The sequence below is a fragment of the Petaurus breviceps genome, unplaced genomic scaffold (assembly GCF_028583685.1).
Source record: "Petaurus breviceps papuanus isolate PSGF00001 unplaced genomic scaffold, PetGlider_PUasm1.0 227, whole genome shotgun sequence".
In the NCBI taxonomy this organism is placed as follows: domain Eukaryota; kingdom Metazoa; phylum Chordata; class Mammalia; order Diprotodontia; family Petauridae; genus Petaurus; species Petaurus breviceps.
Genome location: NW_027185896.1, coordinates 6,873,896 through 6,890,523, shown reverse-complemented (window position 1 = coordinate 6,890,523; position 16,628 = coordinate 6,873,896). Strand labels below are relative to the sequence as shown.

General features: G+C 50.5%; 3 protein-coding genes across 6 annotated transcripts in view; 2 read left to right on the top strand and 1 right to left on the bottom strand.

Annotated features, from left to right (window-relative positions):
* Nucleotides 1-419, bottom strand: part of ABHD14B (abhydrolase domain containing 14B) — a 5,664-nt gene extending 5,245 nt beyond the window's left edge. Inside the window, exon 1 of one of the 2 annotated variants that reach the window (XM_069095595.1) lies at nt 304-419. The gene's annotated coding sequence lies outside the window, so the exon portion shown is untranslated. The remainder of the gene's footprint in view (nt 1-303) is intronic. The other variant, XM_069095596.1, reaches the window with a different exon arrangement.
* ABHD14A (abhydrolase domain containing 14A) overlaps nt 1-10,302 on the top strand; it is a 10,560-nt gene extending 258 nt beyond the window's left edge. The window contains exons 1-5 of one of the 2 annotated variants that reach the window (XM_069095593.1): nt 646-844; nt 7,771-7,979; nt 8,600-8,715; nt 8,866-9,101; nt 9,880-10,302. In XM_069095593.1, coding sequence (XP_068951694.1) covers nt 7,774-7,979; nt 8,600-8,715; nt 8,866-9,101; nt 9,880-10,062 — 741 coding nt within the window. In that variant the 5' untranslated portion in view covers nt 646-844; nt 7,771-7,773 and the 3' untranslated portion in view covers nt 10,063-10,302. Of the gene's footprint in view, nt 1-645; nt 845-7,770; nt 7,980-8,599; nt 8,716-8,865; nt 9,102-9,879 lie in introns of those variants that run through there. The other variant, XM_069095594.1, reaches the window with a different exon arrangement.
* Nucleotides 10,303-13,112: 2,810 nt separating this feature from the next.
* The window catches only part of ACY1 (aminoacylase 1), an 8,630-nt gene continuing 5,114 nt past the window's right edge, over nt 13,113-16,628 (top strand). The window contains exons 1-4 of one of the 2 annotated variants that reach the window (XM_069095582.1): nt 13,113-13,132; nt 14,583-14,717; nt 15,033-15,097; nt 15,293-15,397. In XM_069095582.1, the coding sequence (XP_068951683.1) occupies nt 14,612-14,717; nt 15,033-15,097; nt 15,293-15,397 (276 nt within the window). In that variant the 5' untranslated portion in view covers nt 13,113-13,132; nt 14,583-14,611. Of the gene's footprint in view, nt 13,133-13,166; nt 13,372-14,582; nt 14,718-15,032; nt 15,098-15,292; nt 15,398-16,628 lie in introns of those variants that run through there. The other variant, XM_069095581.1, reaches the window with a different exon arrangement.

The window sequence follows — 16,628 nt, the reverse complement described above, 5'->3', positions numbered from 1 at the left end:
GGGTGTAGTGGGGAGCAGGTACTGGAGAAGAAGGGGGAAAGGACTGGGTGTAGTGGGGAGCAGGTACTGGAGAAGAGGGGGGGGAAAGGACCGGGTGTAGTGGGGAGCAGGTATTGGAGAAGAGGGAGAAAGGACTGGGTGTAGTGGGGAGCGGGTACTGGAGAAGAGAGGAAAAGGACCGGGGTGTAGTGGGGGTGGGGAGATTGACCAGGGTAAAAGGAGTCAAGGTGGGACCAGGGTATTCGGGGAGGTTGCAGAAAGTTTGGACTGGCTGCCCGAGGTGGGCCGGAGCCGGGGCGATACCTGGCGGGCTCAGTGGGCTCAGTGCAGGCGGGTCAGGGCCAGGGCCAGGGTGACTGTGCAGGCGGGCGGGCCCAGGGGCGGGGTGGGGCAGCAGGGAAAGGGGCAGGGGCAGGGCCGGGGCCCGCGCGAGCCCTCTGGCGGCGGCACCCCGAGCTAGCACGGAGGTGGGAGGCGGAGCCCCTCCGGCCCGTCCCGGCCCGGGCCCGCCTTCGGCTCTTCCCCGCCCCATCTGGGAAGGCCGCTCCAAGGAGGTGGGATCGGCCCTGCCCTCTCCAGCTCAGGCTGGCCGGGCCCCGCCCTCCAGGCCGCCCCCCGGCCTCAGAGGCCCGGGCCTGGGAGCCCCGGAAGGAGCAACGGCAGCCGCGGCCCCGCCGGGCAGGGCAGCTCTCCAGCCCCTCCTGGAACTCCGCGTCCCAGGGCCCGGTGACGCGCCGCCGTCCGGCGCCCTCATTGGCTGCTCCCTGCCCCGCCCTCCCCAGAAATCGCGTCCGCCGCGGAGCCTCCCGGCCCCCGCCTGGCTGTCGGGGCGGGGCGGGGCCCGGTGAGTGCGAGCGTCCCGGGGTAGGGGACCTGGGGACCGCTCGGAGCCTCTGGGGCCCGCCTGAGCCCTGCAGCTCTCGGGGCGGGCCATGGGGGTTGCAGACGTGTGTGTGCCTGCGTGTGCGTGCTTGGGGTGTGGTTGGTTTGTGCGGGCTGGCGAGTGTGGGTCCGGGCAGTGAGCGTTGGCTTTTGTGCTGGGGATTCCGTGCGTGGGCGAGCGACGGGTGCTGTTTGTGCGTGTGCGGAGGGTGCCGAGGGACCCGAGCTGCCTCCGTTAAAATTTGTTTGTTGAGTTTTTGGGGTCTTTTTTGCCTTTTATTGGTGGCTTTTGTCTTAGACGCCACGTGGTTTCCAGGGACACCTTCCCTCTAAACAAAGAAGTTAAGCAGAAGCAGCCCAGCCGCCGCAGCCGCGGTGCCTGACCACGTGCCACTGTCCGCGGGGCACCGAGCCTGCCCAGGGGCTGCCACGCTGCACTTGGGGTCCAGAAGGCTTCACTGCCTTGGGCAGACAGCTGTAAAATGAGCATGATTATAGCCCCCATGGCCACGGAGGTGGGCAGGACAGTCCTTGTGCCTATAACATGCTGCCAGTCATTGAGGGCTAGGTAGACCCTTCCCAACTTCTGCTTAGAGGCAGGGCGTGATTTTCATTAAGTTTTCAGGTTAGCTGCCTGATCCAGCTGTTTGCAGTTACTACTTCCGACTCTGGTCACCCAGCTAGTGTCTCTAGACCGGATTTGAACCCAGTAAGATGAGTTTTCCTGGTTCCAGACCGGCTCTATCCACCTCAGTGGAAGTTATTGTTCTGATTTTGCACATTTCCTGGCATCCGTTAATGCAGTTCTTTCCATGTTGCTCCAAATTCTTCATATTCCTAGTTTGTCACCCCAAAGTACTGTTCCATTAAATTCATACTGACCACCTAATAAAAGTTGGTTAAAAGGAGACAAATGGTGATATACAGTTAAAGTATTTTTTTCTTATTCCCTTAAGCTAGAGAACGTACAAGGAGTTGAGAGCTATGTCCTAACTGATGAACAGATGAATCAGAAGCCTTATATACATTTTAGAACCATCCCAGTTCAGGATGACCATGTCACACATATTTATGATCTCCATTTGTTACCATCCATACCTGAGAAAAGAAGTTCTTGGTTGTAAAAGCAAATTGACAACAAAGGGAGCAGATTTCATTTACATTTTATGGTCTCAGGATGTCTGTTTTCCGTACATATGGAGTAAGATAAGGGGAATTTCACCTCCAGCCTTATCTGGTCTCTGAAGTTGTCTACACAGGAAAAGGAATTTTTAAAGCAAAGGAAAGCAGTCTGTTTGATTAATTCAGACTTTGGCCAAAAATATGATATTTAATGATTATCAATATACAGTTTGCTCATTTCACAGTAGATAGGTAGTCATTGTGTTTCCAATTTTTTATTTTAATAACAATAAGTAGCTAACATTTATATAAAGCTTACTATATTCCAAGCATTGTGATCAGATCTTTCCAGTTATTTATTTTATATATATATTTGGCTTTTTGGAGGGCAGTTGGGGTTAAGTAACTTGCCCAAGGTTACATGGCTAGTATTTTTTTTGTGTGTGTGGGTGTTAAGTGTCTGAGGCCAGAACTAACTCCGGCCCTCCTGACTCCAGGCCTGTGCTTTACTCATTGCGCCACCTACTCGTTCCCAGATCTTTCCAATTATTATATGAGCCTCATAACAACCCTGGGAGGTAGGTGCTATTATCCCCACTTTACAGATGAGGAAGCTGAGGATAACAGGGATGAAATGACTTGTCCAGGCTCACACAGCCAGTAAATATCTGAGGTCAAATTTGAACTCAAATCTTCCCTACTTCAGGCCCAATGCATTATCCACTGCCCCTTCTAACTGCTGACTTTGGAGGAGAGCATGAGGCTGATGACTTTGCACAGCTCTACCTCACTTAAATCTGTTTCACATGCAAGTCAAGACGTCACTCTTGTGATGTCCTCAGTCTTTGAAAACAACCACAAAAAGTGCTGTTATGAGTATTCTGGTATTATATATGGAAACTTTCTGGTTTTTTACCTCCTAAGGGTAAAGGTAATGAACCCTTTAGTGCCTTTCCCCATATAACTCCACATTGTTTTCCAGAATGTATGACCCAATTCACAGCTCCACCAACATTGTATCAGTGTGCCTGTCTTCTCATAGTCCCTCCGTCTTTAATCATTTTTGCCACTTTGATGGGTGTGAGGTGAAATGCCAGGGTTGTTTTAATTTGCATTCCTCTTATTAAAAGTTATTTAGAGATTATTTTTCCACGTAATTGCTGATAATTTCCCTTCCAAAATTGCAAGTTATTCGTTTTGTATCGTTTGCTTACCTGAGAACGGCCATATATTTTAGCTCTCCTCAGAGAAATTTAATGCAAAGATTTTTCTCTTCTTAATCCTTTCTCTTATTCTAGTTGCATTGATTTTATTTTCAAATTTCATGTAAACTCAAGCTATTTTATGTTTTATAATCACCCCTGTTCCTTGTTTGGTTAAGAATGCCAACATCATTCCCCTTTCCCCGGGCCCCAGTTGTGAAAGGCACTGAATTCTGTCTTCTGGTTTTTCTTTATGAGGTGACTGTTTATTTACATTTAAGCAGTTTGGAGCTTCCTCTGAACAGCATGCTGTGCTGTGGTAGGTGTTCATCTGAGCATACTTTTTGCCAAGCTGCTTTGCAGTTTGCCCAGCAGTTCTGGCTGAGCAGAGGGTGCTTGCCCAAAGAGTTTGTTTGGAGTTTAGGAGATGCTGGTCAGCTGCCCATTATTTTACAGAGGAGGAAAGTGAAGTTGAGGTTGAGTACTTAGCAAGTCACACAGCTTTTTCAGTTGGTTCAGTCATGTATGACTCATTTGGGGTTTTTGTGGCAAATATGCTGGAGTGGTTTGCCATTTCCTTCTCCAGGTAGGTGGCAGAACTGTATTTGGATCTGTGTTTGGATTCCACAGTGTGTGTTTTTTCCAATAGAAGACCCTCCACTCTTGGGAATTTTCCTATCACTATTGAGGGCACCATCATCTTCCTGGTCAGCCAGCTTGGCAAGCCTGGTGTGAGCCTTGATGCCTCCCTCCCACTCATTCCATGTGACCAGGCTATTGCCAGATCTGATTTTCATAACATCTCTCCTCCAGGTCTCCTTCTCTTTAAATCTCTCTCACATAGCCATCTCCTCCTCTAATTCAGGCAGCACCCCTAAACCCTGAACCTCAGCACTTACATTTTATTTCCCTGCACACGCTCAGCAATCCAGGTGCGCTAGCCTACACACTCTTCTGTCTCTAGTCTTTGACTTTACCCTGGCTGTCCTCCCATGTCTGCAGTACTCCCCCTCCTCCCCTTCCCTCCTTCCCTTCCTCCCTCTCCACTCTTTCCTTTCATCCTCCTCCCCTCTTCTCCCCCCCTCCTCTCCCTCTCCCCTCCTTCCCCTCCTCCCTGTGCCTCTTGGTCTCACTGCCTTGCTTCCCTCAGTCTCACCTTCTGCAGGACGCCAGTTCTCCTTGCCACACCCCCCTTCCCCGCTAATGATTTCCCTTCCACCTAATCTGTATTAATCTTCTGTGTACCAGGTTATCACACATGTTGTCTCTTCCATTAGAATGTGGGCTCCTTAAAGGCTAGGCCTGTTTTTGCTTTTCTTTCCCTGTCCCTAGTCCTTAGTGCAGTAACTAGCAAGGAGTAAGTGATAAATGTTTTTTGATCCACTGCTGTACTGCTGATTACTAGGGCAGTTAGGTGGTGCAATAGAGTGCTGGGCCTGGAGTCAGGAAGATCTGAGTCCAAATCTAGCTTCACAAACTCCTATTTGGATGACTGGACAAGTCACTTAACCTCTGCCTGCCTCAGTTTCCCTGTCTGTAAAATGGAGATGGCACAGTGTTTAGAAAGCCAGTCCTGGAGTTAGGAAGACTCATCTTCCTGGGTTCAAATCTGGCCTCAGACACTGTGTCCCTGGACCCACTTAACCCTGTTGGCCTCAGTTTCCTTATCTGTAAAATGAGCTGGAGAAGGCAATGGCAGACCACTCTGGAATCTTTGCCAAGAAAACCCCAAATGGGGTCACAGAATCAGACATGACTGAAATGAATTGATAACAGCAACAAAATGTGTAAAGGGAAATGTGTATAGGTAATAGAAACTGTATTCCATGCCAGGGGTGCTGTGTGATCTCTGCCAAGCTAATTACCCTGAGGCCTGTGCTCTCTGAGGCCTGGGAACCATTCCCAAGAGTGGAGGAGGGGTGCCCCAAGAAGGACAGAGGCAGGGCCAGGTTTAGGTGGTAGCAAACTGTAAATTTTTAAGATCTTCCCTGCCCCTAGGCTAAAGTGCACCTGGAGCCTGGGGTGGGAGGCTTGTTTTTCAGTAGATACTTCTTGATTGGCCAGTGAGTCAATAAGGTTGTAACATTTTCTGAACCAGGAGAAGGCTATATAAGCCCTGATGTGAGGCTTTGTTTGGGGGGCTCACTTTGAGAAGTGTTCTGTGATTTGATGGAACTCTGGGAAGCCATTGTTGAGAGCCCCCCGGCTTTGAAAAACCCAGATGTTGAAACCCAGATGTTGATTTGGTATGGATGTAATGGTTGGACAGTTTGGAAACTGTCCACTTGATCTGTTTCTCTGTCTTGATAATTCTGTCTGTGTATTCTGAAGTTCAGGGTGCTGACCTTTTTCCCCTGAACTAGGTAAACCATACATATTTGACTGAATAAAGTAAGCTTGTTAACCCATTTTGAGTTGCTTTCCTTTATCAAAGCAGATCCAAGAACCTGTGTTGGCAGACACCCTGGGGATGCTGGGATGCTTGCTGCTACACAAACCTACAAGGCTTTAAACAGATTAAGAGTCTTTGGGATTAATAGACTGGGGGTGGGTGGGGGTGGAGGAGGTTCTGTGGGTTAGGGAAGGGAGGAGTTAGGGAGGTTTAGAATCTTTCCAATCATGCCGGCTTCCTTGCTGGAGGGAATTATCTATTACCCAGCATGTCTGGGCCAAGTATTCCACTTGCCTCCAGGGAAGTTAAGTGACTTTTCCAAGTCCATACTGCTAGCTAGTAGCAGCTGGAATTCAATCCCAGGTCTTTGAATTGAAAACCCAATGTTCTTTCTACAGCTGAGTGATAGAGTGGATACTGGACTTGGATTCATGAAGATCTGAGTTCAAAATCTGTCTCCAATGATTACTTCTCCCAATAATAATAGCATCTACTTCACAGGGTAGTTGTAAGGTGCTAATGAAATGAAATATGGAAAGCACTTTGCAAATCTTACAGCACCGTATAGATGTTAGCTATTACTGTCATCCCAATTTTACAAATAAACAGTATCCTTAGATTTGTAGAGCTGGAACAAATTGTAGATTAATTCAGCTGTCTTAGTTTACAGAAAAGGAAACTGAGTCCCAGAGAGAGAGAGAGAAAGAGAGAGAGAGAGAGAGAGAGAGAGAGAGAGAGAGAGAGAGAGGAGCTTAACTAAAACCACATGAGTAGCAAGTGATATGGGCAGGATTTGGGTCCTAAATCCTCTGACTCCAAATGGAGCCTTCCTTCCATGTGGCCTTCTAAGACGTCAGCTAACTAGGGCCACACTTGAGGACCTAGAGGGTCATACCTGGCCTCTTCCACTCTGAATTCCAGAGGGAGCAGGGCAGGGTGCTGTACCTTCAAGGGCTGTGGGTACTGGCAGCACACTTCTGACCCTGTTGGCAGGCATTAAGCAAGAGGAGACAGAGACCATGCCTTGTGTTGCAAGCTCCCTCCCACCACGGTGACTCCTTGCTTCAGGTGAAGAAGAATTTCTGTGATTTGGGCCATTGGGCCCCAGGGATTCTGTGTGTAGTTATATGAGGACCACGGGGGCTTGTGGCAAACACATAGCACCTCTTGGGCTCAGTGGAAAAAGTGGGTTTGCCATTTAGGGGGTGCTGTGGCAGGGTGGAGCAGGGGCATGATGTCTGTGAGTCTAGGAGATATGTAAGGGAGATGATATGTTTCTATATGAGATGTATGTATGTATGTAAGAGGCATGTGTCTGTGCGTGCAAAGGATAAGGTCTATGTGTAAAACCATTTGGAAGGGACGTAGAATGAGGCAGGCAGAGTTGGAAGGGGCCTCAGAGAACAGCTGGTATAAGCTCCCCCAGTGTTCTCAGCCAGTGATCATTCAGCCTTCCCTGGGGGGACCCCACATGCAGCTACATGTTACTCTGTTGGCAATTAAGGGCAGTGTACCTGTTCCATTGGGATGTTTGATATGGGCAGGGGGGTGCACGTGGACCTCAGTACAACGTCTTGAGAACCCTGTTGGGGTGGGTCCCTGGAGAGATCGAGAGGCCCAGCCCGGCGTGCTCCTGTTTACACTCCAAGCCTGAGAGAATGAGGGAGCAGGGCAGGGTCTGAGCTGGGAGTTCTTGGGCCCCAGAGCTGGTCGGCCACCCTAAAAGTAACGTTGGTTATGACCACCCCAGGGGGATGGGCTAGAACCCTTTCTCTGGCACACTCCAAGCCTGAGAGAACGAGGGAGCAGGGCAGTATACCTGTTCCATTGGGATGTTTGATGTGGGCAGGGGGTGCACGTGGACCTCAGTACAATATCTTGAGAACCCTGTTGGGGTGGGTCCCTGGAGAGGTTGAGAGGCCCAGCCTGGCATGCTTTGGTTCACACTCCAAGCCTGAGAGAATGAGGGAGCAGGGCAGGGTCTGAGCTGGGAGTTCTCAGGCCCCAGAGCTGGTCGAGCCACCCTAAAACTAATGCTGGCTGTGACCACCCTGGGGGATGGGCTAGAACCCTTTCTCTGGCCAGAGGTTCCGGGGGTCAGTTAGAAGTGGAATCCGTTGAGGAGTGTGTGGGAATTCCTTCCCTGACTCTCAGCCATCTTGTTTCCTGCAGGGCATGCAGGGCACCCCAAAACTGCCCAAGGGGGTCCTGCTGGCCCTGGGCCTGCTTGTTACGATACTGCTGTACCTGGGACTGCCCAGTCTCCCTCCGCCCCTCACCTGGACTTGGGAAAGTAACAATGTCACCGTCCTGGCTGGCCTTACACATAGCAACTCTTCAGTCTTCTACCGGGAGGTACAGCCCCTTCACAAGCCCCACAGGTGTGTGTCCTTTTGACCTGGCCCAGACACTGATCATGGTCCTGGCCTCCTAGGGCCACTGTCCCTCTCCCTTCTGGCTGGTGCTTCAAGGATGCCTGGCTTCCCTGCTCTTGGCCAGAGTGTCATCACACCTAGGTTTGAATCCTAGCTTTGCTGTGAACTTGCTGTGTGAACTTTTAAGAAAAGCCCTGGATTTGGAGGCAGGGGACCTGGGTCCAAACCCCAGCTCCTTAGGATGACCCTGAGTGATGCCTTCTCTGAGTGTAGGTTTCCTCATCTGAAAAATCAAGGGATTGGATTAGATGGTCTCCAAGATCCTCTCCAGCCCATCTCTTCATGCCACCCCCCTCCCCCGATAGGACAGAGTCCAGTCTTGATAGCCCATCCACTGGGGGGAAGGTTGGAGCTCCTTGGGAGGGTTGTGGAAATACATAGAAGACCTCAGAAGGTCCACCTTGTGGTGGAGACCTTTCTCACTCCAACTGCATTTTCTTCCCCTTCTCTGCCTCTCCTCAGGGGAGGACATGTGGCTGACCTGGTCCGAGGCTGGGGAGGCCAGGGTGTGGGAGGGGGCATCAGGCTCCTTGAACCCCAGGCTCCTACTTCCTGTCTTTCCACAGGATCGAGGTGGTGTTACTACATGGGAAGGCCTTCACTTCACACCTCTGGCAACAGCTGGGGACGCTGGAGAAGCTGTCCCAAAGGGGCTATAGGGCCATTGCTCTAGATCTCCCAGGTGAGACCCAGGCTCACTGTGGGGGATCCCCTAGAGAAAGAAAGATCTGAGGCATGTCTCAAGGGCTGAGAGAAGGGCTGGGAAATGAGGGGGAGGTCTGTGGAAAGCCTTCATCTTGCCTTCTCTGTCGTACCCCTTCCCCATCTCCAGGTTTTGGGAACTCATTCCCCTCCCCTGTGGCCGACACCGAGGTTGGTCGGGCAAATCTCCTGCATCAAATCCTGCAGGACCTGGAGGTCAAAAACGTAGTGTTGGTCAGCCCCTCCTTGAGCGGTCTCTACTCCCTGCCCTTCCTGATGCGTGCTCACCAGCAGCTTTGTGGCTTTGTCCCCATTGCTCCCACCTTCACCAAGAAGTATACACCGAAGCAGTTCTCAGCCATCCAGGTACAGCTGACAGTGGGAGACCCACGGGAGGGGGGAGGGTGGGAGGGATGGGCTGGGGGGATGTGATGAGCTCATGGCAGCCCTTGGTCAGCGGGGGAGGGGGGGCAACTTCTAGAAGAGATCTCAGAGGCCAGTAGTCCAACCCTTTTGTTTTTTAAGTGAGGAAACTGAGGCCCAGGGAGGGGCAGTAAATTTCAGAGGCAGGATTTGAACCCAGTCCTGTGCCTCTGGAGCCACCATATGCTCTGACCTCTTTTGGAGATCCTGTCCTCAGGAGGTCTTGGTCTGGGGAGGATCAGAAGGATGATGTTGAAGTTGGAGAATGTAGGGTAAAATTGTGGCTCTTCCACTTCCGACCAAAGTGCTAAGAAGCTTCTCTGGACCTTGATGCCTTCATCCTGTTATCTCCCTTCTGCTAAGAACCAGGAGACATTGTCTCATCCTCAGGGAGCCTGAGGACCAGGGAGGGAAATGGGAGATGTCCCAAGCACTATGGAAGCAACCCCGGGCACATACACCACTCTGTACAGAGGATCCAGTTTATACATTGGTTGATGGCATTGTGCTCGGAAGGCTTCCCTGTGGAGGTGTACCTCAGACTCGGCCCTGAAGGAGGGCAGGGACCTGGGATGAAGCTAGAAGGTGATGTTGAGTGAGAATGCCAGGGACCAAGGCTTTGTGACAGGAAGACCAGAGGATAGGGCTGCAGGCTAATGGGGCTCCCTGCTCTGGGTCAGCTCAGGCTTTTTCCTCCCTCTCCACCACCCCCACCCTGCAGACACCCACACTTATTATATATGGAGCTCTAGACAAAGGCCTGGCCCAAGAGTCTCTGGAGAAGCTTCGATACCTCCCCAACCACTCGACAGTGAAGTTGCAGGGTGCTGGCCACGCTTGTTACCTCCACCAGCCCCATGACTTCCATGACGCCCTGCTGACCTTCCTTGACAAGCTCTCATGAAGTCTTCATCTCTGTGATGACCATCCTGTCCCTGGGCGGAGCAGGTGGGCCCCAGGAATCTCAAGAGACTGGGGTAGGGGTCAGCAGACCTTTGCAAGACAATGTAATATATTCCTGTTCCCGGTAACAGAGGCAGACAAGGCAGAAGGCTGTTGGAACTGGGAATGCGTGGTTGCCCTCTTGGGGCCTTGCCAACTCCCACTCACTTGGACTTTAATAAATGAACTTTGTTTGCGTCCAGGGTATATGTCCTGCCTGGGGTTGGGGAGGGCGTGAGGTGGCTGGGGGTGGGGGGTGGGGAGGAAGGGTATGGAGGAAGGATATCCTCAGAGACAGTTCACCCTGCTCCCATCCAGCATCTGACTTAAGAGTTGTTTAGGGTTCTGAGAATGGGGCGGGATGAACTAAGACAGTGATTCCTGGAGCCCGGAGAACCTGGGTCCTCATCCTTCACTTGCTGTGTGTTCCTGGCTAAGTCCTTTCCCTGTCTAGACTGGTTTCTTCATCTATATAAAACTCACATCCCTGAAAGAATTCCCTCTACAACATAATTGATAAGGCTTTAGTCTATGCTTTGAGAAAACAAGGTCTTCTAAGGAAACCCCAAGGCCGGCCTTCTGAGGTTATGTCTATTATGTGAGTCCCACAACAATCTTGTGAGGTATTATTATTGCTGTTATTATACCATTTCACAGATTAGGAAACTGAGGATGAGGGGTTTGAAGTGACTTGGCCAGAGTCCCATAGCTAGGAAGCAGTGTTTGAACCCTCTTCCTGTTGCCCAGTCTGGCTCTCTCTCCCCCATATCACCTTCTGCTTAGCCTAACAACAGCTCAAGGCAAGGGCCTGTGACCCCACAGAGATGGCCTGAGTGTGGTAATTTAGAGGATCTTTCATTCCAGACCTCCAAGGATAGATCAAATATGGGATCAGGGGACTGCCAAGGGATGCTGGTCATGTCTTTAGGAGATGGTGGCTCAGTAGAGAGGCCTGGCCAGGACCTATCGAGCAGCCCTCAAGATGACCCTCCTTTACCTCAATGACTGGGGAAGCAAGAAGGCCACAGGGGTGGGGGTGGGGAGCAGTTGAAGGAGCCCTGTAGCCTGGGCCAGAAGAAGCTGTGAGGGAGTGAGGAGCTTGAGTCCTTGCCTGTGCCGCCTTTTCTCCTCTCAGTGTGTCCAGGCTCCCTGGACCAAGCCTTCTCTGACCTGGCTTGGAGGCTCATGTGTCCCGCTTCTGAAGACGAAGCTTGTGAGACCCTGCTCACCATGGATCAGGGCAGGGCCCATGAAGAAGGAAAGAGGTTGGAGGGGGCTGAACAGACAGGCCTCATCTCTGAGGCCCTGCTGTCCTCTGGCCTGTGGTTCTGTGACTTTGGGCTGGGGGCTGGCTGACCTCATACTGTTTGCTCAATAGAGTCTGGGGAAGCAGGGGACAAAGAACTTGGAGGTGGGGGAAAGGTGAGGGTAAAGTCAGTATCTTCCCCACCTCCAGCCTCCATAAGCACTCACCACTGCCCTGAGAAACATGCCCAGCTCTCAAGAGGGAACATTCACAGGAGCCCTGGGGGAGCTGACTCAGCACCTTGCATGGGGGTAGCCAGGGGAAGGGAACAGGAAAGTGAGTTCAAAGGCCTCCCGTGGTGAACTGGCCTTTCAGAGAGAACAAAGGGTACTTGTGACCAAACACTGAACATGCCAGCAAATACTTTTGCATACATTCACGTACTCACTTCCACTAGGGTCCCAGAGCCTGGCAGTGCCTGGTCTCATGGGTCTTGGTCCAAGGAGAATTTCCTTGCTTTGGTTCAAGCTTTCCCAGAGTCACTCAGAGTGGGATGCCCACCCAGCCACACCTGCTGGGCACCACGGGCATTAAGGATTGCACAGACTGTGGCAACTAGGTGGCATAGTGAATAGAGCACTGGCCCTGGAGTCAGGAAGACCTGAGTTCAAATGTGGCCTCAGATACTTGACACTTACTAGCTGTGTGACCTTGGGCAAGTCACTTAACCCCAATTGCCTTGCCTTCTCCCCTCCAAAAAAAAAAAAAGGATTGCACGGGGCAGCTTTCTTGTTAGGCAACACAGTTGTCTTCAATAAACATTACTTCACCTACATATAATGGAATTTATATGACACCTTAAAGTTTGCAAAACATTTTACAAATTTTAGCACATTTAGTTCTCACAACAACACTGGGAGGTAGGTGCTATTATTATCCCTATTTTACAGATAAGGAAACTGAGGCAGACAGGACTAAGTGTCTTGTTCAGGGGCCTAGATAGAGAGCCGGTGTGTGCATTATACAGTTATATCTGTTCAGGGTCCCTCTTGTGCTGCCAGTGATAAGTCTGACAATATTATAGGTTATACCCAGTACAGTGTTTGTACTGTTTGGGGTTTGGGGCAAGATTTGGCAACTGATTGATTGGATATGGGAGATGAGGGAGAGGGAGGAATCAGGATAACTCAGGGCTTTCACACCAGGGCTCCCGGAGGGATGGTTGGTGCCCTGGGCAGAAATGGGAAGTTTGGAGAAAGGGACACAGTGACTTAGTTTGGGGGACAAAGTAACGAGTTCTGGTTTGGAAATGTAGAATGTGAAATGCTTAGTGGGTATTCAGGGGATATCCAGCAAGCAGTTGTGATATAGGAATTCAGGAGGGAGAAGGGTTGGATAGTATAAATTTGGGAAACCTCTGCAGAGAGATCATTATTTTTTTTAATAATAGAAATCTTTTTTTAATTTTATTTTTTTACAGTTACAAAAGAAACCAATTAGATTGAAATATAGATAACATACTTTTAAAAACAAGTTCAAAGACCCTAATGATAAAAATCCGCAATAGAGATACAAATAAGCAGACGCTATGCCATTTGGAAAACAAGCCAATGTTACATTTATATACAGAAATGAAGTCGAGGGCAGGTAGATAGTGCGATGGCCTGAAGTCTGGAAGGCTCAACTTTGCCCCCAGGCCAAAGAAATCATTATTAATGCCCGGGGAGCCAAGGGAAAGAGACAGTTCGAGAAGAGTCCAAGAGCGTGTTCCGGAAAGAAGCCCAAGGTTACTGTGTCAGGGCTGCATGGTTACAATGTTTCTACTGTCTCGGTGACAGCTACACATAGATATGGGACAGAGCGATGTTCACATAGCGTCCCGGTGTCCCGCCTCCCAGCCAGCCCAGGGGCGGGGTCTGCCGGGGGTGGGGTGGAGTCTCTCCCAATACAGGGACAGCCCGGGGCAGGCCGGACAGACGGGATTGCAGCGTCTGCACTGGCTGCTGGGGCTCTTGGCGCACCGGGGTAACGGCTGGGGGTTGGGGTTGGGGTGGGGAGAGGAGCCCAGCGGGGCAGTGGGCCGGATCGAGGCGGCCATCGCGGCAGCCCGTTTCCTCAGGCCTCCACGTGCGGGGGAGGGTCCCCCTGCTCCCTGAGCCAGAGACTGCTGCCAGCGGCGGGGTGGCTCCTACCTGCCTGGGCCAGATGTACTGCCAAGGGTGGGACCCAGATGTTAGGGCCTCGAGCCGCCAGCTCAGGCTTTTAGACTGAGCCCAGGGTTGGGGGTGGAGGATTTATTGGGGCTGGAAGGATTGGGGGGGAGGCTGAAGCAGCACAGAGAAGTGGGAGGGCACTGGGCAAGAGTGGGAAGGAATCCCGAGGGTCTGTGAGAATAGGAAGGGAACCCTGGCCACCCCTAGTAAAACAGAGGTCTCGGAGACTGTGGGGAATAAGGAAAGGATGAGGGACCTAGGTGGAACGAGAGAGACCTGCCGGCTAATAGTGGAACAATCCGTGCGTGTTTGTTAAGCATTTACTACCTGGCTGTAGGTAGGGGTTAGGGATAAGGGTAAGGAGAGGTTTGGGGACGCTGCAGGAATGGAGAGGGACCTGAAGGATTTTGGAGGGAGGAATGCAGACCCTGGGAGAGTGGAAAGTGGTCAGAGAGGCTTCAAGGGTAAGGTAGGGAGAGGTTGAGGCAGCTAGGTGGTTCAGTGGATAGAGTATTGGGGCCTGAACTCAGGAGGGACTGATCTTCCTGAGTTTAAATCCAGTCTCAGACACTTACTAGTTGTGTGACCCCGGGCAAGTCACTTAACCCTGTTGGCCTCAGTTTCCTCATCTGTAAAATGAACTGGAGAAGGAAATGGCAAACCACTGCAGTATGTTTGCCAAGAAAACCCCAAATGGAGAGTTGGACATGCCTGAATAACAACAGGGAGAGGTTGGAGGCCTGCATGGGGCAAGGAATTGGAGTGATCTTTTTGGGAGGGAGGCTGAAGTTGGGTTGGGTTGATCCAGAATGGAAGAGTCTGAGATGTTTTCTTGGGCAAAAAAGGAAGTTGATCCTTGGATCTTCTCCATGGACCTCCTGCCTTAATAGGTTATAGGCTCAAGGGACCAAGATCTTGGGTTCCTTTGTTGATAAATGGGAAGCCCTGGGATGCAGGGACCCTTGAAAGCTAGCTGGAGTGATCTCCAAAGAACTGCTGACATTCTGTCTTACCATCCATCAGGCAAAGGGAGCAAGGCATCCAGGACCACTATGCCTGGCCAAGACCACCACCAGCTCTCAGAGGGCGAGCATCCAGCTGTGACACGATTTCGCCAATACCTCCAAATTCGGACTGTGCAGCCAGAGCCCAATTATGGTGAGGGTCCCTTGCAGAAGGCATTATGTCTCTGAATGGGTTGGGAATAAGGCATCTCAAGCATGGGTGCTAAAGGCAGGCTGCGGGACCTAGGGCATCAGCCTTTCATGGCCTGCATCTTGGTTGGTCCAGTAACTGAAGGAAAGCTATATCAGGCCTCTGAAATTTGAAACTTGACATAGACTGCCCCTCATTGACTTTGGACTGGGGCAAGGACCCTGGGGGGACAGAAGTCCCTAGCCAGATTCTGGAATGGCATGGGTTCTTGTCTCCTCTCCCTTTCCCATCCCACCAGAGTTTCTCTTTCCTCTGCAGATGAAGCTGTGCTTTTTTTGGAGAAGATAGCCAAGGACTTGGGCCTTGAGTGTCAGAAGGTGGAGGTGAGTAGAGATCTATGACCTGACTTGAGGCTTGGGTGTTAGAAGGTAGATATAAAGGGAGGGAATAGGGGAATTGTGCTCTAAGCAGGGGGGGGGGGGAGAGCCAGCAGGCCTTAGAGAACTGGGAGTAGAAATGTCTTCCTTATGCTGTCTTTAATCCTCTACATTTCTCCCACCATTTTCTCCTTTTGCTAGGTGGCCCCAGGCCGAATAGTGACTATATTGACCTGGCAAGGCACAGATCCCAAGCTCCGCTCCCTTGTGCTTAACTCCCACACTGATGTGGTACCTGTCTTCGAGGTAGATGTCTGGGGGTCAGAGAAGGGGTTGGTAGAGTGACATCTCTCCCACAGTTCCTGGTCATGTAGCAAGGTCCAGCATCCCTTCCCCACCCCTTTCCTTATCACTCAGGGAAGCAGCAAATAAGCATGCCTAGTGATAAGTGTCTACTTCTATTTGAAGGCTTATAGACTTTCCTCACAACCACCTCATGGAACAGGTTGTGCAAATATGATCCCCATTTTATAGGTGAAGCAACCGAGGCTTAGAGAGGATAAAAAAAAAACATTTGTCTATGGTCACCGAGTAGGTGTCAAAGCCAAGACTTGAAACTTTAAGAAAATAACATGGTCCAAGAGTTCTTAGCTTGCTTGGTGGGGACTAGAGCAATATATCTAAAATTGAGAAGAGTATGGGAGACAAAAAGAATGACTGTAGGAGCAGATAGGTAAGATCCCAGTGATTGGGATTGTAAGCAGAGGGCGTTCAGGAGGCAGAGCCTCTTGGAATGTTTGAAGATCAGGGAAACAATGATCATAACAGCAAAGTGAAGTGAGTTTGAACCCCATGAAGGAGGCACAAGGGCTCTTTCCAATGCCGCACTCCTCAAGAGCTCCTCACTGACCACTGATTACAGATTTAAAGGCAGAAGAGACCTTGGAGGTCATCTAATCCAATTCCTTAATTTTACAGATGAGGAAACTGAGGTCCAGAGAGATTTGGTAGCAAGGTCACACAGAGTGACAAGTTGGGACTTGAACCCTGGGTGCTTTGAATGCAAATGCAGTATCTGTCCACTGCCCCACTGCTTCCCCCACTCTCTTGTTTCTAAAATAAAATACAAACTTGTGTGCATGGTATTGAAAGCTCTCTGAAAATTGGTTCCACTTATCTTTCCCCTACTCTCATTTCATCTTCATTCCCTTCATGTGTTCTATGCTTCCCATTCCCAATGGTCCATTTTCTTCCTTTGGCCTTTGCCCAAGTGGCTCCTTTGTTGAGGGGGGAATGCATTACCCTGAATGACCATCTTTTCAAATCCCTAGCTTTCTCTAAAGCATAACTCTGGGACCAACTAAATGAGACCATTTCTTGATGTCCCAAGTAGTTGAGTGTTTTCTCTTCTTCACACACACACAGACACACACACACACACACGATTTACCTTGTATATATTGTGTGTACTTGTTTTTAGATATATGAAAGAAATGTAAAAGTATAGATATATATATATATATATATATATATATAT